Below are 14,760 nucleotides of genomic sequence, written 5' to 3'. Positions count from 1 at the left end.
AAATTAGGAAAACGTACCGTATGTATCTCCATTGATTTTACCATTGTTGTTATTTGTATGCCAACACTTTTTTGAAAATATTTGTATCGCATCCGTCTGTCCGTACGCCCATCACGTTAACTCCGTGGACATTTTCGGAGGAAAGATCACGAAAACTGTTAGAAAATTTCTTCCATAATGTAAACTAGTGCAACACGTAGTTCGGTTTTTGCTTCTACCGACCCCCGCACTTGGCTTCCCGTGGAGGTGTCAAAAGTTCAAACACACAGAAAAATTACGGATTAAATCTGGTATATGCAGTTTGCAATCATTTAGTCATAAAACATGTACATTGGCTCCGATGTCTCTCTTTGCCTCGAAATTCCCACCCCCGGGACTTAGCCTCAGGGTCACAACTTCGAATCTATTGCGATATTCACCATACAGCATTACACAGAGCTACAAGGGACGACAGAAAGACTTCAGATATACCAGTGACATTAGGGTCTGCATCTATCCTTACCTTACCCCATCCCACCCACCCCAGTTCTCGTGACTTGGTCCCAGGGTGATAAGCTATAGACTACCGAGATCTGTATCATAGTGCCACGTACAAGAGAGAAAAAAAATCAGATCGCAAGCGTAATAGACCTATGGGTCTATTCTCCCTCTGAGTTGTTGTTGTTGTTGTTGTTTTAGGGTTTAACGCCATTTTTCAGCACAAGACAGGCTATACATGGTGGCCAGTATTAATGGTGGAGGAAGAACCCGGGAAACCCCCGGAAAGAACCACCGACCCACGAGAAGCTACCGGCAAGCTTTCTCACATATCCACATTGGCCGAGCCCGAGACTCGAACCTACGCAGACCGCGGTGAGATGGCAGTGATCCGTGACGGAGAGCGCTTTAGATCACTCGGCCACTCGGGGCCCCTCTCCCTCTGAGACTTGGCCCCTGGGTCACCATTTGGAAACAACTAAGATCACCACCTTAAAAACAAATATACAATATTAGAGATGAAAAAACGAAATCAGATCTGCAATCGTCACTGACTTCGTTATGCCTTTTGGACGTAAGGGCACATTTTTCGAGCCTGGAAAATTTAGGTGAGCGCGAGCTGTCTAGATTTCTAACTATTGTTTATTTTGACACACTTACGAGATTATTACATTTTACACTCATGCGAACAGATTTTTTTTTACATATGACAGTTTACTGTCTCTTTGCGGACCAACACGGACAAAAAAATGATGTACAGGGATCTGTAGAAGCAGAGATGTTCGATCAAATTTTTGTAAAGGCACTAATTAAGCACATCATTTTATTCACCCATGGATTGATGTAAACATATGTCTGATACAATCCAAAGAAAGATAAAACGACCATTCCCTGGACTATGGGACAACATTCTTGCTTCGTGAATACTAATACGCTTTGACGATGCACCGTACTAATTCGGTCCGCATACACCATAATTTTACAAATTCAATAACTTGTCTTCATGATCAAACCTATATTTATCAGTATAGATGCATTCTGGATAAAAGCTTTTTGTGCAGAGAAAACTAAATGAGCCGCGGCATTTTCTGGATCTAGTGTGTTTGAAAAATTTGCTTTCAAATCCACACTATACAATTGGGTGTTAATTTCCGTAATGAATGTTCGAAAGTCAGGTCTGTTAAAGGACTCAGATTCCATCAATAAAACAATGTCTCTAAAAAAAAAATTCCAGCTGAAACTAGGATAAATTGTCAAAAGATTCTTTTTACTGAAATCTAACTTTCATTATCAATCAGACCTGGTCGGCCAAACCCATATGTATTCAATTTTATGTCCACCAATTTACAGACTGGTTCCCATTTTTCCACACTGTTAACACCGTGCTGACCTTGATGTTTGTCACATGGAGCAATTATGATATTATTTAACACTATGACATAAGCAAGACGAGAACAAATCTACACAATGCTAGACGGATGTATATTTTTTCTACCATTAGTAAATAAATAAGTACCTTTTTCATTTACAACTGAAAAGCTATTTTCTCTTTATAAGAATGCATACTCCAAAGTAATTCAGTGCGATGCAATCTCGGCAGAAATAATATCTGTAAGGCGACATTGTATTAATAAAATGCAGAAAATTCCTTCTTTCTTTACAAGTGTCATCGCCCAGCTAACGAGGGTTAAAAAAAGAAGACATACATACATACATACATACATACATACATATAGACATACATACATACATACATACATTCGTACGTACGTACGTACGTACATACATACATGCATACATACATACATACATACATACATACATACATACATACATACATACATACATACATGCATGCATGCATGCATACATACATACATATATAGATACATGTTCTTACTTTCTCCACTGGTGCAAATGATTTAACTTCATAAATAAGATCTTGTTTTAAATTATTAACATACGCCTGTAATAGAAGATAATATGTGTAAATATATTTATATATAATGTTATGTATATTTAAATTAATTGCTTGTCTGTTAGTTTTACAATATGTTTTTCCATGCTATTTTAAAGTAACAGTGTTTACTGGAGTTAACATTGTCCAGAATCGAAATATTGCAGCTTGATGCTGACCTTGTTCCATAATCGGTGACAATTTTAGTAAACAATTATTTTTTTTATCTGTCTTAGAATAAGAAACATTGAGTTGAGTCACGGTCATACCTGGACTACATGACGTGAAGCACGTGTTAATTCGTAAACTAACTTCTATTTTTTCCAGAAAGATGAACTCTTGACCTCCATCTGGAAATCTGTTTTGTCTTATAACTTTTATTTTCTTCAAATTATTGAATTTTAAGTGATTGTTTACCCTGGAAACACTAAAGTGCTCTGATAATTCTTGGACAAAGATATTTACTAGAATTTATACAGAATTCAAAAGCTGGAATAATTATTTCTGTGATTCAACAAGAGACTGTTGACACATCAATACAACGCTGACAATTGCATACGTCATCGCCTTTCGTCTTGGATTCTCATCGGGTTTTGAACTGTGATTCAATTAGAACTTTTCATTGATAGGACTTGTGGTTTTATTAATTCTTGGATTACAATATGGATCTAATTCGCAATACCGTAAGTTCTTTTTTTTATTTTATTTTTTATTTTTACTTTGTAGTCTATGGAAATAAATTATTTGTTAAATTTCACAAAGCTTATTGTCTTCACTCTGTTACTTATTTTAAGAGCATATACTCTTAACAATGATTACAGATATACACTCGGGTTTAAATCCCGATCGAGTCATACCAAAGACTTATAAAAATGGTGCTAGCATCTGCCTCAAATATAAAAATCTCTGAAATATTCAAATTTCGAAAGTATTCGAACAAAATTCAAATCGTGAAATTATTCGAATGAAATTCAAATCAAGGGAAGGACACCCAATTCTCTTATTACGTCCTAAGGGCTTTAATTAAGCAGCGAAAAATGATAAAGCCCAAACGGATTCTATGATCCAATGAACATGTATTTCCCTAAAATATAAATTCAAAAAAAATGAAAACAAAATGAAAATAACTTACTGTGTGATATCAATTCGTATAATTCCCTAAATGGGCTATCATTTTCACAGTAATCCAGACACGCTCCAAAGTATTCAGAATGAAAGTTATACTGTGTTTATTTGCTAGCACCACAAAAGAACAGTGTTCTAACATCCAAAAAGTTTTCACTTCAAGGTAAATCCAGTGAAAGTTGAATGTCAAAACTGTCCTTGAATATTGCACGGTAATCCAACGAAACTAATAAATATCCAAGTCCTTGAACAATTTAAAAATAATCCATCAAGCTACTGTCTGTTTGTAATAAATGTTTTCCGCTCTGCAATTTCAACAAACAAAAAAAAAAAATCTAAATCCTCTCGTAACTCTAACTGAAATATAAATAGAATGAAACATTGCGTATCTAATGCCTTTATATAATCATTATATGCGCATCAAATCAGCACTTTCTAGTTACTAGAATATAATTCCCAGTATTTAAACTATTTTCTTTTCTGAATACTTTTGAAGTCAACTTGAGGTTTTGTAATTTAACGAGCTAGCAGCTATGGCGGTCATGTCTTATCTAAAGTATAGATATCCATGCATATTGAAATTCCTGTTGAAATATACGCTCACCTTTTATGAGAATTGATCAAGATCACCTATCACTCTAAATGTTAGGGCAAAAGCTATTTAGGTCTAAATAAATATAATAGGGCAAAAGCTATTCAGGTCTAAAGAAAGATGATAGGGCAAAAGCTATTCAGGTCTAAAAATATGATAGGGCAAAAGCTATTCAGGTCTAAATAAATATGATAGGACAAAAGCTATTCAGGTCTAAATAAATATGATAGGGCAAAAGCTATGCAGGTCTAAAGAAAGATGATAGGGCAAAAGCTATTCAGGTCTAAATAAATATGATAGGGCAAAAGATATTCGGGTCTAAAGAAAGATGTTAGGGCATAAGCTATTCAGGTCTAAAAAATATGATAGGGCAAAAGCTATTCAGGTCTAAAGAAAGACGTTGGGGATCAAGCTATTCAGGTCTAAAGAAAGATGTTGGGGTAAGGGCTATTCAGGTCTAAACATAGATACAATTATAGTGTTGTTATCAGTTTAGTTTCGTTGCAGCTGATTAGTTTTAAGGTATTACCACACAAATTGTTTTCCTTATATATGTTTAATTTTGTCTGTTCGATCAAGCGCATTAGTTCTGGGTAAGCCAACACAGGGACTAGCTTTTGGTTTAAAACAATATATCTGACTTAACAGAAAAAGAGAAAATATTTTTTTTAATCAGAATAAACGTTCTGTTCAACAGCTATCCGTTTTTATGTCATAGTCAATTTAATTCAGCAGTTGCTGCTATTAGTACATTTGGTTTGAATTGAAGAGCTTTTGTCGTTTTATCTTCTTTTATTTGTCGTCGCTTTTGATTTTTAAAATTACCTTGAAAATTATTTGGTCTTTGTCATAATACTTATTTATTAATTACACAGGAGACTCCAATAAACACCATGAAGTTGTATTTTGACAGTGTCCCAAGAAATGCATCTTCTTCTTTTAGCTGCTCCTTTGTTCTGCCTGCATTTTACTTACCGTGTCCTCTTCCACTTTGTTCAAGATTAACGAACACTTCTTTTATTCCCGTTGGTCTGTTCAAACCACATTCTATGTCCTAAAGTTTATGTAACAAACTACCAAATAGTTCTCTTTCCAGTGTTAGTTACATTACAAGAAACACGTGCGGTTCTGCCGTTATTCGTCTCTCTGCTCTAGACATGTTTTCTTCAGCTACGGTTTTCAGTTCCTGCTGTTGAATGCCCTCTTGCCACATTTTATTAGACAATATGCTATGCATTGGTTTCTCATATCTGCCCCCCCCCCCCTTCCTTTTGAACGTTTGATTTCTTTATTATTTTTTTTTTTTTGCTATGTCAAATTCTCCATGTCTCTTGCGGATTGTAGGCAATAAATTAAATGTTTATGAACAATAAGTGATAATTTTGGTCATAAAAAAGGTAAGTATCTTATTTTCACTGTATGGCGCTAATTGACTGGAACATAATCTCATTAATTATCATACAAAAGTTGCTAAATGACGCTAACTGAATGTCAATAATATAATGGCACAAAGTGTTAATGGAAGCAGTTACATTCAATTGAGTTATGTCACAGAATGGCATAACCTTCATTGCTAAAGACAATGTGTCGTATGACTGAGTCGTCCGTCCGGATAGCACAAGATTTTCGGTGTAACATTAATGTTAACCTCATTATCGACACTAAAATCGTGCAATGCACTGTATAGGGTGTATTTAGATCTATACAAGAATAAATTATCGTTACGTCGGAAAAATCTGCCGTTATTTGTGGTTGGATTTTTTTTTCTTCTTCTTCTTTTTTTCTTCTTCTTCTAAACCTTTAATTGAAGCGATGTTCCTTTTTGTTGCCGTTTTTACAATTAATACATTTTTGAACCCATCCTTAAACAAATGTGGTACTTTTAACTTCAGGCCTAAAAAACATAATTACTCATTTCTTTTTAATTCTTCTTCGGACGCAATCTGTATCAGACTAAAGAAAGCATAGATAACTTCCTCTTGATGAGCCATTTGGAACATCTCCTGTATATACGTTAGCAAATAAAACGAGATTTTCCCGTAAATATCTTGTCATCTTGGGGAGGTGGGCACACATGTTCGTGTCCGCTTTATATTATTCCCTTAGATACATATAACCCCTCACTAAAATACTTTAACTTTAAATTATTTAACGTGTGTGTTTGCCCTAACCTTGTTAATTGTCTTATATGACAGACCATAAGGTGTAAATACTTCCTCAAATATTTTTTTCATTTAAAGGTATTGTCCTTTCGCCACTGAAGAATGAATTTGAGATATATGACTTAATCCGTACGAAACTGTATAGAGGAACGGCATGGTAAGATTTATATTTTAGAATGTGGAAAATCTGCAAAATCCAGTTCTATTTAAAAGCATTGCTATGCAACTATGTTTAAATCTTCTTCTATTAGACCATTATAGGCAAGTCTTTTAAAAACAAAATCTGCAAAAATCGATTTGAATGGAAATTAAATAGACAAACACACAGATAAACGGACATATACATACATATAAAACCAGTGGATAGGAGTTATGAGGTAAGGTATGATGACTATCACACACATACTCAATGCACAGGGACAATGCATACGGCATTATGTTTTTACTAATAAATAATCATTTGTACAAACTGTTACGACTCAGTGGTCTTAAACTAAATAACAGAAAGAATAAGACCAAAATGTTTTGGAAAATCAACAAATAATTTAATTCTTTAGAATGCAAGGTGAAAATGTTAAAGGAACTCACAGTATTGTGAAATAAATCTCAAATAATCCTAAAAGTTCTATCACATGTTCAAAAGAATAGAGTTTCCCAAATGAATTTCAGTGATGTTCCGAACGAATTCCAGTCTTGAACGTGCTGCTGAAGCATTAGTCTTGAATGAGCTGATGTGCCAATATTCTTGATGTATCACAATGAAATAATCCAAAACATCCTTGAATGAATTCACACTAATCCTAGAATAGTGATGTAGTCTAAATATTAATGGGCACTTTTTAACTTCGATGAATAATTTTTAGAGTAATAATTCCTCTCAAACTGTAACTTTACACAACTCTGATGACTGATATGAAGATAGGAATAAATAATTCTGTTGATCACAACCCTATATAAAAAAAACCTAAGACGTAGTGAGTGCATACATATAATATTTACTTGCATTTACGTTCAAGACCTGACCCTGTTTACGAGTTATAGAATTTCCCCACAAGAGTCGGTTGCGTCATGAGTCACGTGACGGTCTGTATATAAATATAAGTTTTGCAAACAAAGTCTTCATTCCTGTTTTAATATCAGTATGTGGAATCATTTTAAGTTGTATTAAGATTAATGTGAATAATTAATTGAAATTATTCTTTGGAATTACAAAGTACTCATTGATTTTTTGGGACTATATCATGGACAAACCCTATCCCTAGGATCAACACTAGAGTCACCAATTATGGAAACAAATTGGAACAAGAATCTAAACTCAAAACCATCGTAGTAATGGAAATACAAGACACCTACTCTGGCTCCGTAAAAATTTTCACTGACGGATCCAAAACAACCGAAACTCCCTACTCCACAGAACAGCAGCTGCAGTGGTTATTCCCGAATTCACTGCTCTACTTTCACCAAAGAGTTCTGAACACTAATACAAGCATTAAAATGGATTAAAGACCAAAAGTTCCAAAAGCAGTTATCATCAGCGACTCAATTAGTGTAATAGAATCCATCAAATCTCACAGCACCAAATAAAGAGAGCAATTCTTGGCAAGAGCTTTCTATATGCTTAAGGAATTATCCACAGTGGATCAGAAAGTTGAATTCATGTGGATACCCTCGCATATAGGAATCCCTGGTAATGAGCTAGCCGACAAAGTCGCAAAAAACATGTTAGGGAACCCTAACCCTGCCCCACTCAGATATAGCATAAAAGAAGCCCAAAGCATGACAAGAAACTATATTAACCAGAAATGGCAGGAGCACTGGAATTCCACTACCAAAGGCAGGATACTCTACTCCATTATAAAAGAAACCAATAGGTCCATCAAACCACCCAAAGTGAACAGCCTGGACCAAAAACTTATTAATGTCATTGTAACCTAAAAACAAAAGAGGTTTTGGCAAACATCTAGGACCCAAGCCTGCTAATATCAATTGCTATCACTGCAAAACCATTGAAGACCTTCCACATATATTCAATAGCTGCTCAAAATATCAGGAATTTAGAATGGAATTTTTAAAAAGCCCCCCCCCCCCCCCCGAAAAAAAAATTGGGTACTCCTACCACTTACCCAGATTTCCTTAAAAATAACAACCCCAACATAAATATGATCTACAAGAACATACTTAAATTCCTAGACACATCCAAGCTAAAAGAAAAAATATAAAACACCCTAAAAGCATAAAATAAACCAACCGACCTCACTTAAAAATAAATTTCCACTAGCAGATGGGCACACTTGACAGGTCCTTGGGGACCTGAGTACTCTGGAAGACTGTCCCTCTAAGTTAAAAATAGCAACCTGTAAAACGTACATACCCCACACAAATACGCTCTAAAACTAGATTAATATATATAGACAGACTGGCACTTTTAATACGTCCCTAGGGACCTAAATACTCAGCAAAGGTTCTCATCGTCTTAAATCCCAAATATATCCATAAAATTCAACAAAATTAATATATAAAAATACCCCCCCCCCCCCCCAAGAAAATCTATTCTCTTATCTCTACCTAGCCCTAACAAGAAAGACAGCCACGGTAAAATACCGCGTCCTACTTCTGTGATACAGACCATGCTAACACTAAAAAGCAGCACAGTTTTCCATCAAATCCAACCTAGCTTATTTTTAGAACAATTTCGGACACAAGAACCAAAGCTCAAAATTCGTGCAAGTACATCCATTTAGACCAGTACCCTGGAATGAGCGGACTCCTGCCTGCAGATGGTCGCATACCTTCCTGATCACTTCCTCTCTTGCTCCAGTGGGACACAAATAAGCGTGCAATGCGCGTATGAAACACCTAATATAAATAAACGAAAAAATAAATGAATAGCGAATGACATTATGGTGTCAGAATCCTTACACAATTCTCTCAAGAAGCCTACAAGAACTACCCAGTCCAGCAGCTAGTAGAATCAGCTAACTACATTTTACACTACACAGCTACCTTTTCCCCGAAATTAACTGAAAGGAAAAAGGACTGCGGAGAAATGTAACGAAGCAGAAGCAAAACGGCGAACTTTTGCTTAAAAAGCCATTCTGAGGGCTACCAATATTGCCTCTAATCCAGGGAACCATTTTTGCTTGGTATCCCGTTTCGATAAAACTATTATGCACACTAACTTGATCCTTCAATCCACCGCTTCAAAATTCAAACTTTTATGACCTAACAGTGACCAAACTTTTTATATTTCGCTCAGACATATTAGTTATTAAAAATGTGTAAGGCATCTACAACGTACACTATGTACTAGAATTTGTACGATTGTTAGGACGAAGGAAAATTTTACAACTTCTTTTGATTTGACCCAATTACACAGGTGGCTAACACATTATTGGCATTTTTTTTTTTACTGTCCATTAGTACAACTAGACTAAATTTGACTAAGTACGGGCTGACGTTCTTTGGAGTGCACGACATCAATGGCTTGCTTGCCGAGTTCCTTGCCCTCTTGCCTCTCTCGAACATCGTATAACGGCGGAGATGTGGAACAATTTCCACCCTCTTAAAGCTAGTTGTGACGTCATCGTTGCGACCAATCGCAACGGGCGTTACATACTGCTTGGGTCGACACCTAGTACAGTCAATAACGGACTGAAATCAACTCTTTGTTAACAATAGTATGTGTTGGGCTCATTCACACTCATGAAAGCCTTTCATTCAGGTCGTTAGGGACGGCTAAATTAGCAGTGCTCCTTGAGCACATAAACGCCTGGGGGATGTGGCACTAATTCCTTCCCCCAGGAACATTTAGCATCCCGCTGTGCGGGAATAAACCCGTCGCACATGCACGCGACGTAAATCCATTGTGGCATATCAGGACATTCAACATCTCGGTAAATCAGGACATTCAAGACTATTGGAATTCATTCGGAAGATTCTATACTTTTGGACTTGATATGACATTTAGGATTATTTTGGATTTAATTCCTGATATTGTGTTTTAAGATTTCACATTTAACTTAGAGAACTAAACATTTTTTGTTGAATTTTACTTAAATTTTTGGTTTCATTCCCGTTCTGTTATATATTTTGAGAGACCAAACCGGTGGTCCAATGGTTAGAGCGTCTGCCTCAGAAGCGGGAGGTCGTGGGTTCGAATCCCGGCCGAGTCATACCAAAGACTTACAAAAATGGTACTAATAGCTGCCTCGCATGGCTCTTAGCATTAAGGGATTATTGTTAGGTCGGCATGGTGTCAGGATAATGTGACTGCGGCATGATGCCCCAGTGCTAGACATCACTATAAACTGCCACACTCCAGACATCGTAGCGATATGACTGAAAAATTGTTGAAGCTACGTTACAAATCAAAATCACATCACATTTTCCTGAGACAAAGACATTGCGTTTACCTTGTTCTTTATTATAAATGTCGTAATAGTCTTTCTAATTATAACAAAGATTTTGTCTTGTAAACATTTGAAACCTTCCAGGATGACGTTTTCCAGTTGGTAATAGTTCTTGTTAGAAAATATAAATTGTGATCTGAGATGAAGAAGATGACTAATATAAACTTGATTTTCTAGAAATTATTTATTCCTGCTATAAGAACTTGAGGCAGAATCATTATGTCCAGTATTTCATTTGGGCTGGATTTTGTTTATTCAAATTATATATTCACTTGAAATACAAAGTGCTCATCATCTAAATTATTCTTGGAAAGAGACATTAACTGCGAATTACAATGAAATTCAAATAAAGAAATATTCTTGTATTGTATTATTGTGATTCATCAAAAGACTGTTGGCACATCACCACAACACGGGTCACCACAGGGACATCAACACTTCTAGCGTTATAGTTTGTTTTAGTTTACTACCAAAGTTAATTTATAATTTTAATCATTAGAACTTGTGTTAGTATTTCAATGATTATTTGGTATTTATTTTGTAATACCGTAGCTTTCTTTTCGCATTTTCACTTTGTATTCGAGGAAATAAGATATCTATGAAATTTTACAAAGCTTTATGCTTTTAACTCCTTTCTATTATGTAGTATACTGTTAGGACTGGTGACTGGGTGGGACATGGTGCTACATGTCTGCGGCATGATGCCCCAGTGCAGGCATCGTAGCGATAAGACTGACAAATTGTTAAAGCTACGTTAAAAATCCTAATCACACACACATACACATACATTTTGAATCCTAGAGTCGTAACATTATGAAACTTCAGAGAATTTGTATGTTGTACCAAAACTCCTGGATGTAAAATTTAGATGAGTAAATATATATCGTCACTGTCCCGATTTATTAGACCGGTTTTCTCCTAAGTCTTTAAAACAGCAAATTTAACTGAAACAAAAACGTAGAAAACCATACTTGACTTGTTTACATCCGCCATGTGGACAAAACATGTCCAAAGAAAACAATATTCTGTTATTAGATCCATTTTACGCGGGTTCGCACAAGCAGCTGTCCGATCTGCTGTACAGGAATATCGTTGGCTGTGACAGATTTGTTTTATCGGGGAAGAAATGGCATTGGAGAGCGAGAACAGCGGCTCTTGTCTTTAGTCAAATGGTTCCCCAACGTGTAGAATATAGGTAAAGCGACGAGACATATCATTTTCTGTATGAACATATTCCACTGTCTTATACAGTATACAAATACTGTAATAAGACTTATACTGCTTTATAAAAAGTACAAGGCTCCAAGCCCTGGAGTACTCGGATGTTTCGCACGTAATTTCATAAATATTTACTTTCACGTTTTCAAATAGTGATGCCTCATTATAGTCTGACTCTACATCCCCATTTGTTTGTACCCCTCTACCGATTTCAAATACGAGAACGTTTAATGTGATAAAAAGTGCACAGAACTAAGTCAATTGAATCATTGATTTATAATTTCTAACCTGACTGACCAGAATGGCACTAATGCTGGCATCCCCTGCACCATTTGATGCTTAACGGACTTTCTATACTAACACAGTGCCATATTGCGTACACTATAGGCTAGTTTATTTCCAGCAGACAACATACTGACGTAGTTCATCCTGTTTGGTAACTGCTGAATAATTGCGTAAATTACATAACTTTGAGAATTTGGAATTATATCCCTCTGCATATATGAACATAGAAATTAAACTGCTTGTTAAATCCACATGAAAAGCAAATTTGAAGTTGTCATTATTTTCCTTTGCTTGATTCAACACCGTAAATATCGGAAGCAGACGACTTATGTATGTACATATGTAGTCGTTGTACACCCCTTTGCTGAAAATGGACTTGTCCAGAAACTGGAAATGGATCCAAGCATGTCCGTCTATTACACTGAAAACTTCTGTTAAGCATGAAACACGCATAAGATGACCGTGTTACTCAGAGTCAGGTTAGAAACTATAAATCAATGAATGAATTGACTAAGTTCCTTGCACTTTTTATCACATTAAAGGTTTCTTTTATTTAAATCAGTAGGGGGGTACAAACAAATGGGTTTGTATTATCAGACTATGGTTATCAAAACATACATATCAAATAACACTACATCAGATCAGGGTGGGACGATCCATGTAATATAAAACAGTTAAGTTAAACTCCTTAAATCATGTTAAGGGCTAGTCCTACAATGTAAGGCACATCACCCAATATTTTTGTTGTTCTAAAACAAAAACCTGTGCTATCTCTTACATTACACTGGACAACAAATTTTTACAAAAGTCATGTTACTGAAATAAAATTAGTCAATTCTTATCAATTTTTATGTGCTGAACACGAATATGACAGTCAAATTGCAAAATTGGCTCTAGTTTTTTTGTAATCTGCAAGAAATTAATGTTTACATAACGAAATGCATTCCAATAGTAAAAGGTCAACTGTAATAGCCTACCTATAAAAAATCAAGTCATTGACTACATCTTAGATTTCTTCGCCTGTTTCTTGTACAGCTGTTCGGGAGCATCTCTGAGGAGTGTCCAGCAGTAGTCAGCCAGCATTGTAGTGGACCATTTTCCCTGGTATCTTTGTTCCATTGTTGCGATATCTTGATGAAAACGTTCGCCGTGTTCATCACTAACAATACCACAGTTGCTAGGAAAGAAATCCAAATGGGAATGAAGGAAGTGAATCTTTAGAGACATATTGCAGCCAAGTTTCTTATACTTCATCAACATGTCTTCTACTAGTTCCTTATAGTTTTCTGCCCTAACATTTCCGAGGAAGTTTGTAGAAACTAGGCGAAAAGCATTCCATGCTTGTTTCGCGTCACCTTCCAGCAAGTTGTTGAACCGGTCATCTTTGAAAAGCTCTCGAATCTGAGGACCCACAAAAACTCCCTCTTTAATCTTTGCTTCGCTGAGTCGAGGGAATTTTTCATGCAGGTATCGGAATGCTGGCAAAGTCCGGTCAATGGCTTTCACGAAGTTCTTCATCAAACCTAGTTTGATGTGAAGGTGTGGTAGCAAGATTTTCTGAGCCTCAACCAGAGCTGGGTGTTGGATATTCTTCTCTCCAATGGCTACATTCTGCCTGTGAGTCCATTCCTTCCTCATGTAGTGCATTTCCCTTGCTCGGCTATCCCACTCGCATAAGAAACACATGTATTTTGTATATCCTTGCTGCAGTCCCATTAAAAGGGCAACTACCTTCAAATCACCACAGAGGTGCCAGCTGTACTTGTTATACTCAATGGAATTCAGTAGCTGCCTTAAGTTATCGTATGTCTCTTTCATGTGGACAGCATACGCTACTGGAATAGATGGAAGAATGTTTCCATTGTGCAAACGCACAGCCTTGAGACTCAGTTTCGAAGAGTCCACAAATAGTCTCCATTCTTGTGGGTCATGAGTGATTTTTAAAGCATTCATGAGGCCCTCAATATCGGAACAGAATATCAGATTACTTTCCTTTCTGAAGAAAGGCTCCAATTGCTGGTGGCGCTTTCGATATGCAGTAATTGTGACATCTTCTTCTAGAAGATTCCATTGTTGGAGTCTTGATCCTAGCAATTCTGCCTTGTTCTTTGATAAGTCCAAATCACGAATCAGGTCATTTAGTTCTTCCTGTGTTATTCTGTGTGGGGTTGATGATGCACCACAGTGAAAATCTGGATCACTGCATGCTGATGGACCAGGAGAAGAACAGGTCGACTCACCTTTGTCTTCGTCAGATGAATCAAGAGAATATTCTGCTGGAGGTTCTGGAATAGGAAGTCCCTCACCATGTGGAACTGGTCTCAATGCAGACGGAATGTTTGGGTAGACTATTCTCGACTTCTTTCGCTTCGTTATTCCGCCGGAAAGAGGAGGAACCAAGCAGAAGTAACAGTCATTTAGGTGGTTGCTTGGCTCTCTCCACACCATTGGGACTGCAAACGGCATTGATGACCTTTTGCAATTCAACCACTGTGAAAGCTGTGTTGTACATGTAGCACAGCATATATGCGGAGC

General features: G+C 36.4%; 1 protein-coding gene across 1 annotated transcript in view; it reads left to right on the top strand.

The window, feature by feature from the left end:
* Positions 1 to 11,703: 11,703 nt before the first annotated feature.
* Positions 11,704 to 14,760, top strand: part of LOC149779653 (tRNA-queuosine alpha-mannosyltransferase-like) — a 42,871-nt gene continuing 39,814 nt past the window's right edge. Inside the window, exon 1 of the mRNA XM_089940464.1 lies at positions 11,704 to 11,917. Coding sequence (XP_089796590.1) covers positions 11,727 to 11,917 — 191 coding nt within the window. The 5' untranslated portion in view covers positions 11,704 to 11,726. The remainder of the gene's footprint in view (positions 11,918 to 14,760) is intronic.

The sequence above is a fragment of the Sinohyriopsis cumingii genome, chromosome 17, assembly GCF_028554795.1.
Source record: "Sinohyriopsis cumingii isolate HCF-2022 chromosome 17, ASM2855479v2, whole genome shotgun sequence".
Classification (NCBI taxonomy): Eukaryota; Metazoa; Mollusca; class Bivalvia; order Unionida; family Unionidae; genus Sinohyriopsis; species Sinohyriopsis cumingii.
Note: the sequence above shows the minus strand (reverse complement) of the source record. Positions and strands in the feature narration are given on the sequence as shown.